This window comes from Engraulis encrasicolus, chromosome 23, assembly GCF_034702125.1.
Source record: "Engraulis encrasicolus isolate BLACKSEA-1 chromosome 23, IST_EnEncr_1.0, whole genome shotgun sequence".
In the NCBI taxonomy this organism is placed as follows: Eukaryota; Metazoa; Chordata; class Actinopteri; order Clupeiformes; family Engraulidae; genus Engraulis; species Engraulis encrasicolus.
The window spans coordinates 3,046,516-3,071,787 of NC_085879.1; the positions used below are offsets into that span (position 1 = coordinate 3,046,516).

Here is a 25,272-nt window from a genome sequence, read left to right on the forward strand (position 1 = left end):
GTTGCCAAGACAATACAGCGAATTGACTATCAAACATTAGTTCGATTCCTTGAAGTTGTAATGGCAGTGTAATGAAATGTGTACTAGGCCTACTACTACACCAAATGTATTTAGTTTTCAGAAGAGGAGTCTAATCGGATGATTCGACTGATCATGGAGAGTAAGTTATCACCCCCTTTATTTTGTAGCACTACTCGTAATACGGTATGTATACTGTTATGAGTAGCAGGGTATGCAACCACAGCTGACCTAAGCTTAGTCCTTTTCTTTCACTCTACTTTTCGATATAGGTTCTTGCACCCAGCATTTTTGCGAAGACACTGCCATGAGGAGATACTGTGAGAAAACGATCCGAAATATCACGCGCGCAAAAGATGACTGCGAACCTCGGGAGATAAACAACAGCCGAAACGCCGACTGCGGGGAAGCTGCTGTAGTACCACTTCAATTAAGCAACTTGGTGAAAATGATAGCTTTCAGAGAGACGTTGAAGAGGGTATGCTGGATGCTTACGAATCTACTTTTTCTTAACCAAAAGGACTTCACGTTATTTAGGTGGGCCTAGCCTACTGGATATTGGTTGCAACTTGAAGCCTTGGGTGCTTATTGGGGCACGTTGGCTATCCTCCTACATCTGTAGCTATTCTCCATATTCTAATATTTAATTAGCAATAGCAAGCACAGCTGAAAAGGACAGGCTAGTCACAGTCAGCCTGTACCAGATATTACAAGTTAGGCTATTGTTTCTGTAATTAATTTCCCTACCCATTTGCGTCCCCTTCTCCAAGTGAGCCAATCACCATAATAGTAGCCTGTGATTAGGCCTACTGCAAACACATGAATACCGGTAGGTGCATCCTCTCCATGATGCACAATTTTGACTAACTGGATTAGGCCTAAGTCACTGACATTAGCTAGGCCTACTGTACTTTTGACAGACTAAATATTAGTTTATTATTGCTATCGAAACTGAACGGGCAGCATACATATGTTGAAAACAAACTTCTGCTAATGACATATTTTAACTTCACAGAAGACTTAGGGGTTTTCGTGCCTGGATTTGTTTCATGCTTTAGAAGGTGTATAATATAAGTTTGTAACAGGTAATGTAGATAAGCTACTGTAAGTAACGCAACACTGTAGGCCTACTATCTCCTTCCCACTCACATGCAGGCTGCAGCAGCGGAGCTCCATGATCCTGGGCACTGCAGGTCATGCCAGGTCAAACAGGTTGAGCTGGCGCGGGATGACTTCATCAGGAGGAAGATGACCCAACTCCGCTCTCCCCTTCTAGAGGGCGAAATCCAATCCCGCTGGCTTAATAGGGTAGCCACTCTGCTTTACATATATATGACATACAGCTATCTTTGAATGGGTATTCACAATGAAGTACATTTTGTTTTTGCTATGAGGCTGGCTACAGAGAATTGTTCTTTTGCTATGCGTTGCAGAACTCCATTTGTGTGATAGGAGAGGCGATACGAGAGCTGCCCAGGCCAACAGAAGACCCTGCTCTCCTCTGGCAGGCACTGAAGGCCAGGCAAGAGAAACTGGCCGGGCATAAAGACACTCCAGTTGACCTGTCCTCTGCCCGCGTTCGGTGGGATTTAGCCCGTGGCTTTGATGGGGACACATGAATCAAAGGGTAAAAAACTTGCGGCACTGCACACCACGTTGTGTCCTTCTCAATGTCTTTGTTTGTGCATCAGACATATAACTCCTGAACTGAGAGTAAAGTAGCCCCTTAATGCGCGCCGTACCTCCAGTGGCACGCTGTAATAGTCATTGAAATGTAACTATCATAGCACTACAATACTATAACACAACACAGGCCCTTTAGTAATGCACCACGACTTGGTCATTACCATACTGGTAACAACAAATTCATAAAGCCGCGTCTTAAGGGGTTAAAAGGGGAATTCTTGTTGATGTCAACATGCAGTTGTTATTGCTGCTCAGGAGGCTACAAGATATTTGGAGTGAGTTCAGAAACTTTTTTTCCCTTTAAAAAACCTGCCGCCATTAGAATGGCCAGGATCTCCCAAAGGGCTGACCAAAAAAGTGCTATATTGTCTGGTACTGAAAAATCAAGGGTAGTGAGTGACCAATAAAACTGCATGTCAAAATTGACAGGAATTTCTCTTTACAGGTGCACTGTACAGGAAATGGTCAAAAAAGGTACTGCAACTATGCTGCTCATTGAAACTGGGTTGCCTACTGGCAAATTTGATCTTTTCATGAAAGTTTACTAAGTAATAAACTAATATTTTCTAGTATGGCCCTGGTAACCATTTTTGCAGCTAAAACTTTTTTTTCTGGAAATTCAAAATCGCAGACCATGGAGAAGATCCCTCTTTTCATGTATGAAAAGTGCAATTTTCCCAGTCATAATGAATACTTAGAATTTGATGATGGTGGTAAGTATTCATGAAAAAGGTAACATTAATGAATGGGTAGCATGAATTCTGGAAATAAACAACAAAAACTCTTACACAGTGCACCTTTAGGCATCATCAATCAAAATTCAGAAGAGGCATTCAATAAGGCAAAAACGTATTTAGTCAGTCTCCAATTTAGCTACAGTAGTTGTTTGTGACCGAAATACTTATTTTACATAGGAATTTATCAATTAACAAAAAAATCCTACAATGTGATTCCTGGATTATTCCCCTTATTGTGTCTCTCTGTTGAGGTGCACCTATGATGATACTGTAATTACAAGTCTCTCTCATCTTTGTGGTGGGAGGAATTGGTGGCTGATTAAATACTTATTTTCTCCACTGTATTTATATTTTTGTACACATATATTATATGCAAATGACAGCAAGCTGTCCATATTTTTCGAAATCAAGTCAAGTGAGATGCCATTACAACATCAATAAACCAATGTTTATTTCTGATACTGGCCACAAGAGTTTTACTCCATAACAAACCAACCAACTTTTTCTAAGAAAAACTGTACTGGCATATTACACTTTACTAGAACCACACTCACCTTTGCCTTTTGTAAAGACACCATTGCTAGCTACCAACATCACAGCTGTCCCTTTCAATTGAGAAAACATAATCACAGATATCCAGAACCATATCCATCACTTTTGGCATGCATATAAAATAACAAGATACAAAAAAACACTTATAGCTGAAATGTTCCACTGACAAATTCTTCTAATTTAGCTTCCATTACCACATAATAAACACATCTTGAAGTTGATCTGAGGTGGAGTAATGTGACGTTAAAATACTGCATTTCAAAGTTACTGGCAAAAAGTTATTTTTCCCATTACAATACAAACTACATGCCAAACCCCCGCGGTTTAGCATTTAAGCATGTGTGCAGTTATTGCCATCTTTACAGTCATGATGTGAGATTCAAAGCAAGTATCAAGTATTAAACACGTTAAGTACACTTAAACAAAAGACTAGGCATCTGACAAAAAAACTAAACAATGACACATGAACCCATGGTTTTCAGACATGGGATTTTGGTTACGTTGGCGGTCTACGATGATGAGCTTGATAATGTCAGAAGGAGAACTTCTAAACCACTGCGCCAAGAGAGGGGGAAGGGGAGGGGACGGGGTCTGTTTACTCATCCGGCTTCCTCTTTGGCTTCTTGGGATTGCGAGAGCGGCTCTTGGCTTTGCAGAGTGGACAGATCGGGGCGTTGCGGTGAATTTGCTGATGACAGGATAGACAAGCCTGAGGGAAGGGTGTAGAGAGAAACAATATTTCCGATTAATAACACTATTATTACTGATGTTTTAAAAGCCACATTCAACCTACCTCAAACCCTAGCTTTTTAATGGCTGCAAAAAGGAAAAATTGTCCTTTTTTTTTCAAAATAAAAAAACACATGAGCTACTAAAACTTACCCTATAATCATCCAAATAAAAAAGCTAATTTGATACCATTGCGAAACAAGTTGTTGGATAAAATAAATCTAAGTCTAGCAGCAAGCGGTGAAAAAAAGTTTTGACTAGCCGTGTTAAAAAAAAAAACTCCCAGCCGGGTCTTCTACCAGGAAAAAGCCAGCACCTGCAGCAGAGCTGATACAGGCGAAACCTTGAGAGCAAGGCAGAAAAACAACAAGTCCTCTTTGAGGATAGGGGTTGGGGGGAGAGTGGGGTGAAAGTGGAGTGTTGGTGAGGTTGCTAACCTTCATTGGGGGAGGCTGCTGCCGGAAGGTTGCCGGTTGCCGGGCATCTTGTTTCCGGGAGACCTGCAGTTGCTGGGCAGCGGCCGCAGCTGCAGCCAAGGATTCTGGAATGATCGGCTCTTGAGGCTCTTTCAGCCACTCTGCTTTTTGCTTCTCAAAGTAACTGCAAAAGGGCAGACAAAAAAAAGAATAAAAACAAACAACAGTTTGCAATTTTAGAATTAGGTTTGAATTGTCCAAAATATGATAAATTCTATATGCTTTAAGGAACCTTGCTGATTAATCATTTATTCTGAGAAATAACACTTAATTTTTTTTGGAAGTGATTGTGCATGTTCTACATCATTCGGCTTTGTCTTGGTTTTTGTCTTTGTGTTCAATAAACCTGCGAGGTACAGTATATGGGGTATGTGTGCGTATTTGAGCACGAGTCTGTATGTGTGTACTGAATGCCCAAGTGCATTCAAGTGCGAATGAGCACATGTGTCAGGCAGGCAGCGTTTGAGTGTTTGCGAGTGTGTCTCTACACGCCTCTGGGTGACTGACTCGAGTGACAGCTTCTCCTCCTCCTCGCTGAGGTTGGGCAGGCGGTGGAGGCCCAGGGCCATGCGCAGGGCGTCCACGTGGTCCTTCAGGGGCTTGTACTCCTCGTGCAGACGCCGCGTGTTCTCCAGCAGCTTGTTCAGGTCGTTCTCAGACTGCTTGATCGTACTCTCCATCTGAAGGCAAAGTATAGTTGGTACATTATGGCAACGCTTGTACAGCTGCAAATAGCCACAACATGAACATTACCAGCCTACTAACCAACAACTGTGTCTTGCCTGGTCAGGTTGCGTCTTATCTTGTTAATTGTCTGTGTCAATGGTAATTTGAGTGTCTGGAGCAATATCAAACTAAATTTTCTGTAACTCTTGTACACCATGCGATAAAATATTGCCTTTTATGCAGCCTCATGCAAGGCACATGGATAGTCTTGTGATGCCATATGCATGGCTTCTTGCTCAGGGATGCAAACATGAATTTCAGTGAAAACTGACAAAGATCATATAAAAAATAATATAAAAAATCAAAATCAAATAAAATCAAATAAAAAATCATATCACATCATGTCGTATCGACCTGCAAATGTATCCACAATCAGCCTTTGGGTGAGTGGTAGAAAAAAAAAACCTAATATAAAACTGAATGCATGTGGAAACTTAAAGGGGTATGCCACTATTTTAGGGCTTAATACAGTTAAAATCGTTGGCTGGGGTTTATAAAGGTGGTAAAGTGTCTTATTTTTCATGTTAAGCGTTGTCTTGCTTTAAGACAAGTTAAAAGAGGGAATATGTCGCTATGCTAGTGAAAGTCAATGGATCCGTGTAGCATTGTAGCATGCTACACGGATACATTGACTTTCACTAGCTTAGCGACATATTCCCTCTTTTAACTTGTCTTAAAGCAAGATAACGGCTTACATGAAAAATAAGACACTTTACCACCTTTATAAACCCTGGCCAACGATTTTAACTGTATTAAGCCCCAAAATAGTGGCATACCCCTTTAAGATGCACCAATTATGAGAATTTCCAAATGAAACTGGAGCCCTGTATATGCAAATACTGTTCATTATGCAGAAATGCACAATAACAGCACTTTAACGAGCCTACTACAGCAATCAATGCTTTAATATTACTCGTATTGGTCCGACTTTTTATTTGTTAGTGCTAAAAATCAAGGTGTAAGGAAACATTAAAAAAACGCAGTCTTTATCCCTTTCTTTTGTGTGGCAGGCATCTCATCTTGTCATGTCAAAAGATATCTCGTTCCTTTGTATGGCACATCCTAATAAGCTCTGACTCAGTTGGCCTGGACGGACCTAACCCAGAGGGGTCATAATTAATTAGCCTACCACGTTGATGTCTGCATGGATGAGTCTCAGCTCCTCGACATGGGCCATCTTCTCCTGCAGCAGCAGGTCCATCTCCTGCTTGTACTCCCTCAGGTGCTTCTCCTCCGACTCCAGAGCCTCGAACTCGGTCTTCAGACGGGACCTGATCTTCTGCATCTGGACAGTCTTGTTCCTAATACACAGAATGCGAGATGCATTTTTGCACATGCCATGCATAGTGGTCATGCATGACTGACGCACATTTTAGACACAGTTTACTTTTTTAAAAAAGCAAATATGTGACAAGCGCCCTCCATTTATTCAAAAATCACCTAACAAAGCCTGATGCTGCGGGTCAAATACCCCGTTGTTTACAATGTTCTCGTTTGGGAGCAGATGCATTATTTGTAAAAAGCATTACGCTCGTTTAAAAACCCCTAAATTAGCAGGTGTGCTTGACTGTCATTGGTGTCATGTATGATAACAGCAATCTATTCTTGTCAGTACAGCCGATTCTCGCTTCCCCCATTGTTCACCGCTGAAAAACCTCGCTAACAACAGCTGGTTTGTTGTTGTTAGCTTGCCAGCTAACTCGCTCATCCTTCAAATCATCACATGCACCGACAAATACAGGCATATATAGTGGAAATGCACGAAACAAATGCGGTCTTTCCCTTCTGAAAATGCACATGCAACGGTGATGTTTTAATCGCCCTTAGTTGTTATAACATAGCGAGGGCTGCTAGTAGCCACACCGAATCCAGAGGTTAACACCAGTGTTATACCTGATGACGTGCAGACATTCATTTTGGAGAGACAACAGAGGGATTTACCTTACTTCCAGGATGTTTTCTAATTTGCACATGATTTCTTGTTCTTCTGTCATGATTGCACACCAAGCTAAAAGTCCTTCTTTGCGCGAGACAACTTCAAATATGCGCCGGAGAATATCTTGCAAGCTAATGAGACGTCGTGACATCAAGTAGTCGACTGTACACAAGGGCGCATGCGCGACAGATTTCACTCCTGCTTTGATTTATTTCCAGACATCCTTGCCACAGATAGTGGTGCTACATTGTTTTATAAGAAACGTGGTGACGTGCACCCTTTTATCATTGTTCACATCATTATATTGTAGACCTAGACAAGAGTTCAAACAAGAACGTGAGAAGAAAAAAAAACAACAATTGAAGAAACAAAACACACCCCTAAGGCCTATAGCCTACATAGGCCTGTGCTGTCACAGTGGAGAAAAAGTGCAGTGCTGTGGGGACTAATCTTAGATTCCAGAGCTGCCATTGGATTAGTTGGGATAAAAGTCCCCTTCACCAACACAATGGGTAGGTTTAATTAAGGGTAATCCTTGTAAATATTGCAAGCACTTTCATATGACTCGGTGGAGCGAGGACTACTGCAGGGGGACCTGGTAGACTTTTCTGAAATAAAGGACCATAAAAATAGCCAAAATGTCTGTAAGTAATGGTTTATTTTTTACGCCGCTTGGTTAGTACCGGTACATTAAAAGATATATGAATTTGTTATTGAACAAGTAATGTTTAGAGGTAGAAAATTGTTACAGACAAATGAGGTGGACGTCTTGTTGTCAATTAACAGACAAAGATGCTTCATGTGATTTTGTTAACATTGTGAAGTGCTTTTAGTTATCCTTCTTTATTCATGGTAAAATAGTTTCCTCCATTCAGTGCAGTTAGTAAGCCAAAATATTGTGCAAAACAACTTAATCTATCTGACAGTCAGTTGGCTATTTGAGAAGTGAGTTTCATTCCTTTCTTGCTGGATGGCTGTAGGTTTATGTAAACTCAAACTGCTATCGGAGCAGCTCTGGTACTAATTCATGTTTTAAGGTGAAACCTGAGTGGTGGTGCTTGAAGGGAAAAAAATAAAAACTTTTCCACTCTAGAGATTCCAGCTCCAAACTGCCTTGACCTTGCAGTTAATTATTTGTTTTGCTTCGAAGTTCTCCCTGGATTAAACAAGGACCTTGACTTTTCCAGACATCTTACGGATGGAACACTTGGCTTGGGATACTATGATTTTAAAAAAAAAGCCAGGATCAAGGGAGGCCTATTCAAAGATAGCGTACTCAGTGTTTCTGCGCCAGGGTTGAAAACGAGCAGATGGCAAGCTGACACACTGTGGCAGACATCAAGAAAATGGCTGCCACTTCTTTTTTCTGTTGTGATGCAGCAGGCTGTTAAAACACTCCAGGCTCCCTCAAATGTTATTCCCCTTTCCAACAGATAAATGTACGAGTCACTACAATGGATGCAGAGCTGGAGTTTGCTATCCAGCCTAGCACCACAGGCAAACAACTCTTTGATCAAGTATGTTTTGAGCTCAGTTGGCTATGGCAACTAATAAATACACATGACAATTCATATTCAACAGAACATGACATTTGTGAGAGGAATGGGTTAAGTTGTTTTTTTTTCTTCTCTATTTTGTTTAACTTTGCAGATTGTCAAGACAATTGGGCTGAGAGAGATCTGGTTCTTTGGGCTCCAGTACCAGGACAGCAAGGGATTCTCAACGTGGCTCAAACTCACAAAGAGGGTCTGTGCTTGCATGCTGTAACTGTGGGCCTAATAGTCTGTCATGTAACAATTCATCAGCCATGTTCTCAGTTGGCAACAGCGTCAGTGACATGCATGACAGTTGTAGGGGATTGCTTTAGCTTAGTCTTGCACTGTGAGGTTTGGAATGTGTTCTGTTGTAATTAATGTAATTGCATACTGCATACTTGGAATTTGTTCACATTTATTTTGCAGATTAATCAGGCATCTTTTTGTCAGCTTCAAACAGACTGTATTAGCCTTTAGTAGGCTACTTAGCCATGTTGTGTAGAGCTTTCGTTTCAAACCCACAGGAAATAGACAATGACCACTACCTATCGTCTTTCCCACCGGCATCTCGCACAGAGCAAAAATTCTTTCATTTTCTTTTTCTTTGACTTTTCTTTAATAGGTGACAGCCCAGGATGTCAGGAAGGAGAACCCTCTTCTGATCAAGTTCCGTGCCAAGTTCTACCCAGAGGAGGTTACAGAGGAGCTGATTCAGGAGACCACCCAGCGCCAGTTCTTCCTACAGGTCAGAGCATGACAAAGAAATTCATGAGTCAGAGCATGACAAGAGGGAGGATTTTCACTCATGTCTCAGAAAAAAGACAGTCCCAAACACCAAGCATTTTGTTCCTTAAAGGGACACTGTGTGAGATTTTTAGTTGTTTATTTCCAGAATTCATGCTACCCATTCACTAATGTTACCTTTTTCATGAATATTTACCACCACCATGAAATTCTAAGTATTCATTATGACTGGAAAAATTGCACTTTTCATACATGAAAAGGGGGATCTTCTCCATGGTCCGCCATTTTGAATTTCCAGAAATAGTCATTTTTAGCTGCAAAAATGACTGTACTTGGGCCATACTAGAAAATATTACTTCATTACTTCGTAATCTATCATGAAAAGGTCAAATTTGGCAATAGGTGACACAGTTTCAATGAGCAGCATAGTTGCAGTACCTTTTTTGACCATTTCCTGCACAGTGTCCCTTTAATATTGCTACCTGTACATATTTGACATTCACTGGAAAAGTAAATATGTTTATTAGCCATGCAAGTGAATTGTTATTAAACAATTAATGGAATGGTTATATCATATGAAAGCATATATTCAAGGTTTTATGCACACAGCCACAGGGTTAAGGCATGACAAATGGGTAGATTTTCAATCCTTTTCTCATTCCCATCCCAGAGAAAAAAATAGACCCCATCTCACCTGAATGATTCACAATCCCATCTTGCTCCCACTGAAAATCACTGATCCGCATTTTCGCTCCTGTCTCGTTGAATTTTATTCCGGATCCTGTCCACTCCTTTTTATTGATAAAATCGTGACTTCCATCAAAGGGGAATCTCATGGGACCCGCAGGCAGGACCCTCAGGAATTTCCCACTAAATGTCATCCTCTTCCTGCAGGTCAAAGAGGGGATCCTCAACGACGACATCTACTGTCCTCCGGAGACCGCCGTGCTGCTGGCCTCCTACGCTGTGCAGACCAAATACGGAGACTACAACAAGGACTACCACGTGCCAGGCTACCTGTGCAGAGACAAGCTGCTCCCTCAGAGGTGGGCAAACTTAGATGCACAGCCATAGACTATCATGAATTTGGACATGTTTTTAAAAAGGTGATTTAGTGACTGACTAACCTGAATTTACCCTGATTGACTTTCAGGTTCATCCTTAAATCAAAGCAATGCCTCTTTTATTATAAGATTTGCCCCTTGCTTAGAGTTAACATACCCAGGTAATTGAGTAATGCTGCTCTCTGAAATGATCCCCCTGCTCAACTAGTGATGATCCATGTATTGCAATTGCATTGGCTAAAAAATGGGAATGTCTTACCTCTTGGGCTGCCAACAAGCCCCCAAAACTGTTGTGTGTTGAGCTTTTGTTACTGCTATGTTATGTATCAGTTATATATCTATGAAAGCATGTATCTGTGCCTGCCAACAGAGTGCTCGAGCAGCATAAACTCACAAAGGAACAGTGGGAGGAACGTATCATGGTTTTGCACAAACAACACAGGGGCGTGTTGAGGTAAGATATCATCTTTCTCTTTTTTTAGCACTAAACATGGAAAAGAAAAACATGGGAAGTAGCACATTCATCCATGTTAAAAGCCTCTAAAATCTAAACATGGACAGATACACAGGAGTTTGCACAATCTACATTCACACTTCCACAAGTCTAAAAGGGAACAAGGAACACAGATGGAAGCAACCGGGTCAAAGACGTCCAACATTACACAGTCCTTCAGTGCTAACAGATGCTTTTGCTCACTGTAACTGTGAAAAACATGACATTTCAAAAAAAAAAATGAAAAGTGAATGCATGAAAGCCAAGCCAAATTTTTTTTTTAAACCCTCTTTTTTGCATTTACAGTAAGCAAAAGTATCCATTGCACTGAAGGACATGTTGGACGTCTTTGACCCACCCACACATTCTGTGTTTACAGGAGTGTAATATGATGGCTATATAACCACTGTATCTGTTTACAGTACCTATCAGCTGTGCAACTTTGCAAGGGATCATCTAGTTTTTTTGCTGCCTTTTTGACTCAGAGGATATTGTCAGTCATTTAGTGGGTGTGCTCTCCTGGCATAACCATTATCTCTTAGGTCACTGAATATATTGGTGCCCAGTGTGACGTAACAGTCAGTAACTTTCCACTAGCATTACCATAACTGTGAGGCCTTTGACTCCAAGGCAGATCGTGCTGTGTCTCTTGGCCACACCGGCCAAAAGTCTGTAATCATTAGTGGACTGGCACAACCACTTGCACCCTCTTTTTATTCAGTTTAACTGTGGTTTGCAATGGACATTTAGAATGTCGTAAAGTGCCAAGAGTGATAGGTGTAAAGTTGATCTTCTGAAGTGATGATGATACTGTGAGGCTCAAGTGTTTTTGTCAGTGAAGTACAATAGCTGGAGAAGTGTTGGCAGTGCCCCCATGAGCCAAGTAGTAGAACTACAACAGGGAGAAAGAATTCACCAGGGCTCAGGCCGGAGTGCTTTAGAGAGTGTGATGTCAACTCCCATCAGTCAGATGCTTGGCCACTGTTGCAGACTAAATCCATGGAAGATTAGAATACTCACGGTTTTGAGGCGAATCATCTTTTTCAGTCCATCTTACAGACCTCTTGACTGAAGTACGAAAAGATGCACCGTACCAAAAACATTTGATTTCATGCAGTAGGTCCTGGGTAACTTCTGCTGGTTAGGACCAGGAAAGACTACACGTCTCTGTGTCTTTGCATAACAGCAATACTCATCACCTTGGCTTGCATTCAATATCTTGCTTAGTAAAAGGTTGAATAGAAATGCTAAAAGATAGAGGAGTCAGGGAACATGTTGGTGGTTAGGTTGTAATGTTATCTCTCTAGAAGGAGCAATCTGCCACAAGTATTTTCCTGAATAGCATTATACAAACTAATCTGGAAATCTAAATGTAAAAAGAGGTGTGTCTGTGTCCAGTGCTGCGATTTAGGGAGACGTCTTGATGGTGCAACACAAAGTTGTGTATCAGTCTGTCTGTCATTTTTGCAGTACATGCAAGACAAATGAAAAGATGAACATGCATTTGGGTGTTATTCTTTGAGCCAAAACATATTAATTTTGATGTCACTGTAAGTAACAGATATCATACGGTTGAAGTAATATTATTGGCCAAGACTGTGCTCTGACCAAATACCAAAGTCAAATCTTTGGCATAATGATGTGTGCAGTCATTGGAAATGCATTCTTAAAGAATTTCTTAAAGAAAGCCACCTTTTGTGTTGTCTTTGTAATAGCAACTTTTATGAGATGATACTAAAATTGAGGCACTTTTGTTTTTTCTTTTTCCCTTTTGCAAATATATCTGTAACATGACGGGTGTCTGTGACATGACTTGCCTGCTGTATTAGGGGGAAGGGAATCAGAGACTAGGTTTTGTCTAAGTCTTAGCCTTGAGGAGGACAGACGAGGGGACACAGTGCTGCAGTTAAATGTCAGCATCCCGTGGGCAAGGAGCCAACAGCAGGGCACGCCGACCTCCAATTTAGCCCATACTAAGGATCATTAGCCGGGTTGGGTCTTCCTGTGGTCGCCTGCATAGGCTCAAGCCATAAAAAAGACAGATTTATTGCACAGTGTGAGGAGAATTATCATAGCTTTTTTATTGCAGAACATGCTGCGCCAAGTTTGTCATTAAACCACCGTAAATAAGGTGGAAATGATTAGATAGATACAAATTCAGATTGATGTTTCATATAACAGAGAATACAACAGAGAGTACAACATTTGAAATCAAATACTGGCAAGTTCACTCAGTCACTGATTTCCCTTGTGAACAAAAAAACATGTAATTTATCATATCGTTCTAACACATTGGACTAATTATGAATGAATTAAACAAACTAGTCAACGAAAGACAAGTTATTGATTTCCCTTGTGATGCACCAGGGAGGACGGCATGGTGGAGTATCTGAAGATTGCCCAGGACCTAGAGATGTATGGCGTGAACTACTTCAGCATCAAGAATAAGAAAGGCTCAGAACTGTGGTTGGGTGTTGATGCCTTGGGACTCAATATTTACGAGCGATCAGACAAGTAAGTAAGGTGTGACCTATTCAGAGATCTTTTTTAATTTTTAATCGCCTCACATCACAGACGTTTCAGGCTTACACCCTTCTTCAGTGTGAAATGGCGATTTGCCATTTCAGACTGAAGAAGGGTGTAAGCCCGAAACGTCTGTGATGTGAGGCGATTAAAAATGAAAAAAGAAATCTGATGAGTGCTTCTTTATTCACTTTCTTTTGAGAATTGAGTTCAGTCATTGACGAAGTTAAGCACCCAGTGTAAAGAATAAGAAGACAAGGTGTTGAGCGCGCTTCCTGATCTTTCTACCTATTCAGAGATAACATTTATCCCCTCTGCACTGCCTCCTATTCTCGTATTGTCCACTTCAGCAGTGATTTAGCTTTCCGGCCTATTGATCTGGAATTGATTTCTTTTGTCTGTTTCTTCCACACCCCTCAGGCTGACCCCAAAAATCGGATTTCCATGGAGTGAGATAAGAAACATCTCATTCAACGACAAGAAGTTTGTCATCAAGCCAATTGACAAGAAGTCTCCGGTATGCCGCTTGACATCACCACAAAAAAAACATGTTTATGGTTGCTGTAGTTCTGCATTTGAGTGCATGCGATGCTGCCTACATTTTGCTTAAATACTGTCTAAACATAGGAAATGTAGGAGAAAAAAATGGAAAATAAACGCATTGTGATAGTTTCGCTGTTTAGTCAACTAGTTGTTTTGTCGTTGACAGGACTTTATATTCTACGCTCCACGTCTACGCATCAACAAGCGTATCCTGGCCCTGTGCATGGGTAACCACGATCTCTACATGCGCAGACGCAAGCCCGATACCATCGAGGTGCAGCAGATGAGAGCCCAGGCCAAAGAGGAGAAGACAAAGAGACAGCAGGAGAGGTGAGAGGAACAAGGTTGAGGAATAATTAGGATATAGGGGCCTACTGCTGCCAAATCCATGCAGATGTTTTCACCTTCTAGGGGTTCAGTTTTAATCAGCATACTTGCATTTGTCGAAGCCAATGTGCTATTATTGGTTGGGACCTTTCCCACTGGCTGGACATAATTTGCATGATTGATATCATATGCCTGCATAATTACTTAGGATATCTTACAGTTAATAGTGTTTTATCGGTCATTCATGAGCTTGCTTAAGATGATGTGTTACCTGTTGAAAAAGGTCTTATTCCTATGCTAAACCTGCTCAAAACACACAGTGTACACACGTATAAAATTGCTGGAAGTTCTGAATATTCCATGCAGATGTGAAGAATCACTGGGTCTTGTATAACTCGTATCACAGTAAGTGCTGTTGATAGTGCTGTTGTCAGGTGGGTCAGATATGAGAGCGTATATGGGTGGTCTCGCACGTTTCTTATTCCTTACTAAATGCTCTCCTCTCTCTCAGCTTAATGACCAAAGTGCAACAGAGGAATGATTAAGAGATATTTAAATACCTTATTTGGGCACATTTTAGTTCTCTTGTGAGAACTACTTGTTAACTGCCTTAACCCCTTAAGACACGGCATTATAAATTAGCTGTTACCAGAATGGCAATGACCAAGTCGTACTGTGTTACTAAAGGCCCTGTGCACTGTCACTGTAGTGTAGTACTATAGTAGTTAACTTTCAATGTCTATTACAGTGTGCCTCAGGAGGTACGGCGTGCATTAAGGGGCTACGCAGCAACTTGCATGCATTGTGTTACAAAAGGTTGACATGACTTTGGACTGCAGTAACTGTGGTGTATATCAACTCTACAAAGTCACTAGCAGGAACACATTTTGGCTCTACTCAAGTTCAGTGTTCCAAACACACATTCATTTTTCTCATACTGGAACATTTATAGTCTTCTAAAAAGTTTTTCCTCAATAGAGCTAGGATTTGAAATTAAGCAGATGTCCTTCTCACGGTTTGTGAGGAGCAATTAATCGCTGCTGGATAAGAATGTTAGCCAAGACAGCAATAACTCAAGTTTTTGGGAAAATGTGATACATTTATTTTGATAGTTTGCCATGACATGTCTCTGTTAAATAGGGTAGTGTATAAAAGGCTATACATCTAGCCAGTCATTGCATGATCTCTCCCAACATGAATGTCTTTTTGGCAAGACATACCGAGTACAGGCACTTGTCCAATGAACTTGCCATAGAGTGATGTAGCGGGGAATAGACTCACTCCATTTGTGAGGAGGAATAACATCTGGAATGGCCCAGGCTTGGGTGAGTGAAGTGAACTTTCATAATTAAGCTTGAGCAGAGGGAGAGAATGAGATGTACACGAGGCAGTGTTTTAATTAATCAACTGTTGTATCACCACTACCAGTAATATCAACAGGTGAATCTTAGGACCTTTAAGAACAGAATCTTTTCATCAAACAAGTAATGATTTTGCATGTTATGTGACATTTTTTTCACCTGTCATTTATAGGCGTTCGTTATAGCATCGTGAGTGGCAAACCTCACGCAAGCAAAATGTAGATTTTATTTTTTCCACATCTGTGTAGATCAAAGTTATGTTTCTATAAATAATGCTAAACTGTGCCCTGACCAAACCCATCCCTACTTCTAATCTGTCAGTATGACACAAATACCTAATTGTATTCACTATCTTTCCACGGCTTGGACTATTACTTAGCTGTATTAACACACTCCATGAGGATATATGCTGTCAAATAATGATATTTGTTTCTAGCTAGTTTTGTGAATATAACAGCACGATATTCTTCATAAGAACCACTGTAAAAGACACACCCGTAGATAAAACAATATGTTTCTAAACTAAAGAATGCTAAAGTGTGCCCAGACCAAACCCATCCTTAACCTGTCAGTATGGCGTAAAATGACACACAAAATGCAGTGGAGTTAATTTTGTCTTCATGTATTTAAAAAGGGAGGTGGTTTTTTGTTCTGTTTAAACAGTGACAACTTGTTTTCCAAACGACTGTAGTGAAAGGCAAATAGTGGAGCTGAAATTGCAATACTTGAACACAGGGTGGTTGTTAGGATGTTGAAACGCTGTGAGCTTAGCTGGTCCGGCTCAAAGCAGCATACAGTACACACACACACACACACACACACACACACACACACACACACACACACACACACACACACACACACACACACACACACACACACACACACACACACAAGCTGCTACTGTATGTTCACGTACTGTACTTGCAATCGACCCAGCAGCATGTGATTAATGCCAGAATTTATTCTCTATTTTTATCTTAAATTTGTTAACGTTTTAGTTCCTGTGATTGATGCAGGACTATTTCAGGATCTATTAGGATCTGAGGCTAAGGTCTAATGAGCCTGCTGCTGCAACACCCTCTGGTCTGTACTTAGTGCGACACTGCTAACTTTCCCAGAGGCTACTTAGCGCTACTTATGCACAAGGAATGTACAACTAAACTGGGAAAACACATTATGCTGTCTTTTTGTTTTGTTTTGTATTGATCCTAGTGTTGGTGTGTCTAGTCATTGGTCTTAACACTCAAAATATCTTGACCATGTGTTCTTGGTTTTATGTTGATCTTTTGAGTGGTAATCAGTATAAAATCATTGGTTGAATTCTTTGTGACTATTGTGTTTACTGTCTAGTGGTTTCACATTATGAATGTTATTTGAAATGCTGCTGTACAAAGCTGATTTTGACACACCTAACACTGAATTCATGTTGATGTCCTTGCTGTTTGCTGACGTCTCTATTTATAGAGCCCTTTTGGAAAACGAGAAGAAGAAGAGAGAGAATGCAGAGAAGGAGACGGAGAAGATCGCCAGGGAGACCATGGAGCTGATGGAGAGGCTGAGACAGATTGAGGAGCAGACGAAAAAAGCCCAAGAAGGTCAGAACATAGTTCAGCAAACACCTCGTCTTGTTTACCCACGCCTGAAGACGTTAATCAACATTTATTTGCTGTGGCAAAAGGCCTACTAGTTAGGGGGTTTGCTTTTGGATCAGAGGGTTGCAGGTTCAAATCCCACCCTTACCAGTAGCCCTTACCAACACATTCGTCCATGTCTTAAGTGCCCTTGAGAACCAAGGGCATTGTACCAGGGACTGTGACTAATAACCTGTAATAACTAATTTGCTTTGGATAAAAAAATGCCAGTTAAATGTAATGTGATGCTGCAGTGACAAGAGCCAGGCATTTCACCCCTGTGCAACCCACTGCATCATACTTCACAGGCGATAGGTTTGGGTGCTATTCGGATATACTAAGACCCAAAATGAAATTACTGTTGAATGACTATTACGGTGGATATAGTATGTCCTCTTGTGTCGATCCTAATATGTGTAATATTTGCATGCATTTGTGGTGATGTATCAAAAACGTGTTTCAGAATACCGTAAACACCCTGCCACAGTTTCCTTTACAGACTAATTGGTCTACCTTAATACTCATTACAAGCAACTGATGCATGGCTGGTTGAGATGAAATATCTGGCTAGATTTTTACTTTCTGAACCCGGGACTTACACTTGTGTGTTTGTGTGTGTGTTCCGTCAGAGCTGGAAGAGCAGACTAAGCGCGCCTTGGAATTGGAGAAGGAGCGCAAGGTGGCCCAGGATGAGGCTGAGCGCCTGGACAAGGACCGCCGAGAGGCCGAGGAGGCCAAGTCCTCGCTCCTGCAGCAGTCGGAGAACCAGCAGAAGAACCAGGAGAACTTGGTACTGTGGCCACATTACAGACATAGTGATCCCTGCTTCAGAATGTCAGTAACAAGGTCCACAGACCTATGTCTCATGCAACACTCCCCAAAGAGAAAGACAGACAGACAGGCAGAAGGATGGACAGACCGAACGACACGTTATTGTGTAGGGATATACCAAATCCATGATTCAGTACATCCCTACAGTAGTGTTGTGAACTGTAGAGTCTCTGCAATTGACTAAAAACCCTGACCAATATTTCTTATATGGTGTAAGTTATACCTAATCACAGCCAATTTCTCGAGGTAGCCTATTTACTTGTATGATGAAACTAGTTGGATGACAATTCCAAATAATATCAAAATAATGTCAAAAACTTCAACATGATGCAGATCTTTTTTCAAACTTGTTTGTCAGCTGAAGGCGTTCTCCTTTACAGAGAATGTTCAGTGCATGACACTGACCCAGCAAACTAAGGCAAGGTCATGACAAGCATACAGAGCAACTAGGAAAAAAGAAACGAAAAAGAGCTGAGCAAGGCACACTATAAATGTTAGATCCTCCGTTCTGCTTCCAGCCTGGTTTTATGTTGAGGGCATCTTGAAACTTCTGAGGAGGGTGTGCCATTTGCTCATTTGCTTTTTCTTAGAAAAGCAACAGAGCTTTTGAAGAAGTGAAGGGCTATAATGTCAGTGCACCCTGACCTAAAACGATGCAGTTACAGAGAAAGTCACAGTGAGAATTGAAACCACAGGATGTGAGACAAGCAAGCAACAAACATCATCTACTCGTGTTTCCGATCTTTATTGCAATCGGGTTTCCTGAGACCTGGCAGTGATCGTTTGAAATGTGTTTCACTCTGGAAGTGGGGTCAGTAGAAGGACGATTTTGCCCTCAGGCTTCAATCTGGTAGATGCACAAAAGCCTGTTATGTAGTCAGGTGATGTGAGAGGGGAATCATTAACATTTTACTTGACACTGGATGATGCGTATCATGAACATTAATAGCCCCACATTCAGGTAACGCTTCCATTCGGTTGCACAACAAACACAACAAAAACATATCTCCTTCAAAGGACAAAAGCAGAGTCATATTTACCAATGTATTATAGCTTGTCCTCACCGTGAATGAAATGTGATGCATGCCAATCAGGACATAAGCCTATGCCATTTTAATATAATGTTTCCTAGATGTTTTAGCAGAAACCTATTTATAGACAGAACCTGTTCTTCTGAAAATGGAATAAATAATTAAATGAATAAATACAAAAGGAATTAAATAAATACATAAAAAATAATAAATAATAATAAAAAAATAATAATACAAAAGGAATACATGACCTTCTGACCTTGAGCACCATGATCCATGCTGAGTCGCTGCAGTTTTGTAGTGAGCCATCATGTCACATCTACCATGTGTTATGTAATGTTGAACACATCACTTTGAACACTGCACTATGAACAGGACAGGGGAATCGAAATCCCTCAACGTTTAAAACATCACAAGAGCAGTGGGGCTTTGGGCTTTCCCGCTGGATATGAAAAGCTCACTACTACCGCAAGGCAGACCACCGTGTGCAGTCCTCATTTACCACTTTAACCACTCTGTCTCCTCCTCGGCAGGCTACCGAGGTCGCGGCACTCACTTCAAAGATCTCCTTCCTTGAGGACGCCAAGAAGAAGAAGGAGGATGAGGCCAGAAAATGGCAGAAAAGGGTGAGGGTCCTCTTCCTTCCCTCAGGGAGAAAAGCATGAGAGAGAGAGAGAGAGAGAGAGACAGAGAGAGAGAGAGAGAGAGAGAGAGAGAGAGAGAGAGATGCATGCTTCTCCTTATCATGCTTTATAAAAAATATCTAATGCCTCATAGCTTTACTGTCACTAAAAGGGAAGAGGATTAACGGAAGAATATGTCATTTTTTAGTAGTTGGTTTACAGACGTGATGCTGCCATTCGCAAATGCTTTCTTTCTCATAAATATTTACCACCACCATCAATTCTAAGTATCCATTTGACTCCGAAATGTGCACTTTGCATACTTGAACTGATGGATCTTGAATTACAAGTCATAGGTATCTTTGGCTGCAAAACTTACTGTACTTCAGTCAGAGCAGTAACTTTTAGTTTATTACTTAGTGAATATTCATGAAAATATTAGATTTGTGAATGGGCAGCATACATTTAGAAAATAAACAACTAAAATCTCATACTTAAAATCACATACTGGACCTTTTAAGGAGGAATTAAGAAATGCAGCTTCCAGTGTGTTCCTGGGAAATACGTTTTTACTCAGACAGTAGCTTGTACTTCCTGATCTGACTGCTAGAAATGGTTGATTGTGCAACAACATACTTATATTTTGTAGACAGAGCCTTATAAGCAATACAATACCATACAACATGCATTTATATAGCGCAGTATCACAACTATGAAGTTGACTCAAAGCGCTATCAAATACATACACATACACACATACACATCCCCACATTTACACATCAGCTCTGGAGGCAGGGCACACACACGCACACACACAGTAATTATAATCCTAAAAAAATACTCTGGAAGCGATCGTAACATGGTGTAAATTCTTAACATCAAGACCTAAATTAAACATCTCTTTTAAAAAACACTGCTGGAAACACAGCCGATATGACAGTTTTATACCCATTTTATAATACTGTGTATAGAGTGCCGTGAGTCTCCAGCTGATTATCCAGAGCACATTGGCATTGCATGAATATTTAAATTAATGGATCATCAAGTTTTGTGAGTCATGGATATGGCCTTAGTGCAGAAGAACATCTTGGTAACAGTGTTCTTCACAAATGGGTAATAAGTGGGTAATGTTATGTTGCATTTTTGTAATGCTAATGTCGTTTCACCACAAAACTCGAGCTATTTGTAGACAATGACAGTACAAACTTGTTTGATATAATGCTATAATTAAGCGGTCAGTATTTTTGCTCTACCACTTGTAATATGTAGTTAAAATATTATTTAAGTCAAATTATTATAAACAAAATATTAGTTTTCTTATAAAATAATTATTGCTGATTGGTAAAGTAAAGTGTTTCTGAAGTAAAAAGATAAGTATGTCTGGGTGGGGAGGCTGGTGGTGTGGTTGATTGGAGTGCATGTGGGGGTACGCAAGGCTTGACATTGGTATCTGCTAACCAGCCAAATACTGGTAAAATTCGGCTGTGGCTAGTAATAATTTCAGCTTCACTATCCCCTTTGACATGTAGGGTATGCCATATCAGAGTAACCTATTTTTTGAAGCTTGGCCTCTTGTGCCTCAATTGTTGTTTAAAAGTTTCTAAGCTACTCACTTTTTTATTTGTCTGATATATTTCTATATAGTACACTGGATCAATGGCACTGATCTTACTTTTTCACTTCATCCTTAGACGTATAGTGTCATGGTATAAAATAGAACTGCTAAGAAAACTGTGGCTAGTAGCAAGGCTGAATGGCTCGTGAGTCGAGGAAAACCACTAGCCACAGTGGCCAGACAGTGAGCAAGAAGGTTAATGTCAAGCCTTGTGTGTATGTATGAGTATCGCAACAGGCTTACCTGTTTGAGAGTGACCTGGAGAGGATGAAAGACAAGTTGAAGACTAAGCTATTGGGGGTCCAAATCCAGGAGCTGCACCAGACAGAAAACGACCACGATGAGAATGACGAGACCAGCGCTGAGGCCAGCGCAGAGCTCACAGCCTCTGGGACAATCCGCGACCGCAGTGAGGAGGAGCGCATGACCGAGGCCACCAAGAACGAGAGCCTGCACAAACGCCTGCTGGTGAGAACAGTGCACACAGTCTATACTCCATGGGTGGGGAACCTATTGCCCACGGGCCGTTTAAGGACCGTGAGGCCGTCTTATCCGATCCAAGATAACATTTTTATGTTATGCAGTTTTATGTGAAATATATGACATGTTTTGTGAAGTTTAATGGAGGCCAACTAGCAGAGTGTAGTAAAACATTAGTGAACCTCCCTCCCGAAGCCTTATACAGTATTGGTAGCGCTGCGCTATCGGACTGGTCCTTTAGCTCAGCGGTATTGTGCTGTGCCTTCCATACTTGATCTGCGCTGACTGGGAGGTGACGGGTTCGTGCCCTGAGTGGCTGACTGCGCAAGAACACCTCAGTTACAAAAGCAATCTTATAAGTTACAATCAAGTGAAGGTGGGGTCTGTTGTAAAGGTGGCCACCTTTAATAAAGGCCTTCAGTGCAGGGGGAAATCAAGTGGCCCCTCAAATGAAAAAAGTTACCCACCCCTGGTATAGTCCGATCATGGGTGAAGTGCATTAGCCTTGGCGAAAGCCGACTGTTGACTCCCATCAAACAGTCTGGTGGAAGCTAAGAGGAATCCCTCTTCATGGAGGGTGGGAGATGGTCTGAGCCTACTCTGCCATTTAAATTCATTGGAATTCCAAATTCAAATCAGAATTCAAATTGTGCTTTATTAGCATGACTGTTACGATATGATGTTGCAAAAGCATACAAATAACAAGACAAAAGTGTGAATACTGCTACTTTAACCAATCTGTAACGGACTTCGCGGCTGAGTTCTGCGTCACCACTTTCAACTGTTTGCTGATTGGCTAAACAGTGAGCGAAATGAGCTAGGAAGCCTTTGCCAGACTATGTGCGGAGCCAAAATCTTTGGGTGGAAGTACATAGGATGGTGTCGCCAGGCTAGAGGTGCATACTTATTTTGAAGGATTATCAGACTTAGTTATTCAATATCGTTTTCTTTAAAGTACATGTTCAGGTGGTCTGGTGGTCTTTGACTGAAGCATTGTAAATATAAAGTGACATGTGTATGTAAAATGAATGTAAAGTGAGAATGGGTGTAAATGTCTATCATTGAACTTGCCCTTTAACAGCTGAAGAATTGCATGAGCAGAGGCTCCAATGACAACATGAAAATGGACAAAAACTAATTTTGGATTGCCAGTCCTCTGAAACACTTATACAAAATAATGTAGTTTTCAAAGGGGAACTGTAAGTGGTCATGTTGACGGGAGATTTTTTTGAATTTAGCTTTTCCTCGTCCAGGCGCCAAACTGGACAGCTTTATGAACAAAAACAAAGCTGTTGTCTTCAAGGACACTGAATCCCCTGGCCTGCTGCTGTGTTTTTCGGCCTTGGCTGATAAACTGTTACAACCACCTCTCAGATCCCAGACCATTATGTTAATACAACACTCAACACCTCTAGATGTTATGAGCTTGCTGTGGCTATGGGCGATTGGAAAAAAATTCCACAATGTAATTGAATAACACAGAAAAAACTTAACTCTCACCCCTTAAACAAGATAAGGCTTGCTCACGCCACTTTGTGTTTTTAAAGAGCTACATTTTTATTTTAGATGTTAAGCCACGTTTTCAGATTTTATGTAGAGTACAGTAGAGACAGAGAGAGTAGAGTAACTTAATTGATCCCAGGGGGAAATAATGATGATGAAATACAGGAGTCATAGTTTTTGTCCAACTCCACTGACATGTCAAAAAATGCACCACTGACCACTGTGTGAATTCCTTGTCTTAGTAAACAAAAGCATTTCCGGTATGATTGTTCATTTGCACCTACCATATTCAGCCATTGCAGTGGTGGTGGTGGTGGGAGGGAGGTGGCTGATTACCACAGTAACCAACATTTCTCGCATGTGTTCAAATTTTTTTGTTCAAAAGTATTTTTGGGGGGTTTTTGGCCTTTATTATGACAGTACAGTATGAGAGGAGACAGGAAATGGATGTGAGAGAGATATGGGGCAGGGTTGGGAAATGACCCCGGTCGGACCCGAACGGGGGTCCCCATGGGCAATGCAAGCCCAAATGTGGGGGGCTTAGCGCGCTGCGCCACAGCACCCCCTCATGTGTTCAAATTCTGATCCTACCCATTGTACTTTATCACAAATTTTCTGAAAACAGGACTTCAAACTTACCCTTTAATGCATCGTTCCTTACCCTTTAATGCATCGTAACTTACCCTTTAATGCATCGTTCCTTACCCAGGTGCTGAGCTCTGAGCTGGCAGATGCCCGTGATGAGACCAAGAAAACTCCAAATGATCTGATCCATGACGAGAACGTAAAGGCCGGCCGAGACAAGTACAAGACCCTGCGTCAAATCCGCCAAGGCAACACAAAGCAGCGCATCGATGAGTTTGAGTCCATGTAATCCCCCCCACCCCCACCCCCCCTTTCAAAAGTTGATTGCATTGTGGCTGTGGTGAGGCATGATGTAATAACTAAATCTACAGAGAAGTACACTGTGCACTGTTATCCAAATGCCAAATGGGAATTACTCACTTAAATTGCACTTCCATGCTATTTAAGACAACAAACTGTCTGTTTGCTACAGTAATGCTTTGTGTGTGTTGGTAGTAGTGAGAGACTGTAGGGCTTGCAGCCATGTATTGTTGGGTAAGTCAAAACGTTCATCTATCACATCGCTTTAAGTTCCCACCCTGACAATGTTGAGACTTGATTGCTTGAGAAGTTTCAGAGTGAAAATATATTATATACGTATAGTTGAGAATATATTCTGCAGATGTTCTGTATATTTACGCAAATATTTGTGAGGAAATGATGAGTGTGTTGTGGCAGTGAAACTATACTGCACCTGTACATCCCTGTGTTTCCACTTGTGAATGACATTACAGAAATAAAGAAAAACAAGCCTTTATGCGGTATAAAATAATGAAATAGTGCAGAGCTTGATTTGGGGTTTGGTTGAGACGTGGGGGTTGGTTGATAGTTGGGCTCAACATTAGCCAATCATATTATGACGCCAGTGCTTCTGTGTTCCGGTCGTGTTGACTGAATGGGGCTGTTAGTACCAATTTGTTTTGTTTTCCATTGGCAGAGCGAGATCTGTGTACAAACGCCGGACATTTTTATGAGTGCAAACACTGAACGGCCGACTAAAGAACCCATCATGGCAGACTTGACCTTTAACCAGTGATTTGCGTAACTCTCTGAGGATGTTTACAATATTACCTGACTGCCTTGTAGTTCATGCAGATTCAGCACTAAATGTCTGTAGTGTTTATATTATTTGATCAGTTGGGTTTTAATATGTTTTTCTTTTACTGTCTACTGTTAAAAAAAAACAAAAAAAACCAATCTGTGTCTGTTTTGGCCCTAACTCACAATCAGTGGACTTTCACGTCTTCTTATTAAACATGAATGAAACCGTGCAGCTGGTCTTGTCATGAAACACCTCAATACGAGTTGACTGCGGGAAAGTTTTACATAAACCAACTTCGGATAAACAGACACTGTGTTCCCAAAAGGAAACTTTTGACCCAGTTTCTGGGTTGTTGTGTCACGTCATTGCGACAAAACACTTGCAGCTACACATTCAGTTCAAATGCATAAATCTCTGGAGGATTTGGTTACCCCATGGG

The 25,272-nt window shown here is 41.1% G+C and overlaps 2 protein-coding genes across 5 annotated transcripts; one reads left to right on the plus strand and one right to left on the minus strand.

Moving 5' to 3' along the window:
• On the plus strand, nt 1-25,056 carry msnb (moesin b). 3 transcript variants are annotated; one of them, XM_063190356.1, is made up of 17 exons: nt 1-160; nt 291-555; nt 1,174-1,326; nt 1,452-1,645; nt 8,294-8,377; nt 8,511-8,606; nt 9,018-9,140; nt 10,034-10,185; nt 10,574-10,657; nt 13,064-13,210; nt 13,640-13,736; nt 13,929-14,092; nt 16,918-17,048; nt 17,714-17,874; nt 19,480-19,572; nt 21,422-21,652; nt 23,877-25,056. In XM_063190356.1, the coding sequence occupies exons 4-17, from the start codon at nt 1,634-1,636 to the stop codon at nt 24,039-24,041; spliced, it is 1,740 nt and encodes a 579-aa protein (XP_063046426.1). In that variant the 5' UTR covers nt 1-160; nt 291-555; nt 1,174-1,326; nt 1,452-1,633; the 3' UTR covers nt 24,042-25,056. The 3 variants fall into 3 exon arrangements, with proteins under 3 accessions (XP_063046426.1, XP_063046425.1, XP_063046427.1); XM_063190355.1 differs by having other exon boundaries at nt 291-496; XM_063190357.1 differs by having other exon boundaries at nt 291-496; nt 21,497-21,652.
• Nucleotides 2,848-7,090, minus strand: LOC134440326 (zinc finger C4H2 domain-containing protein). Of its 2 annotated transcripts, none has more exons than XM_063190358.1 (5): nt 6,866-7,090; nt 6,054-6,225; nt 4,691-4,878; nt 4,160-4,322; nt 2,848-3,702 (listed from the first exon to the last, which is right to left on the minus strand). In XM_063190358.1, the coding sequence occupies exons 1-5, from the start codon at nt 7,009-7,011 to the stop codon at nt 3,589-3,591; spliced, it is 783 nt and encodes a 260-aa protein (XP_063046428.1). In that variant the 5' UTR covers nt 7,012-7,090; the 3' UTR covers nt 2,848-3,588. The 2 variants fall into 2 exon arrangements, with proteins under 2 accessions (XP_063046428.1, XP_063046429.1); XM_063190359.1 differs by having other exon boundaries at nt 4,706-4,878; nt 6,866-7,086.
• Nucleotides 25,057-25,272: the final 216 nt, after the last annotated feature.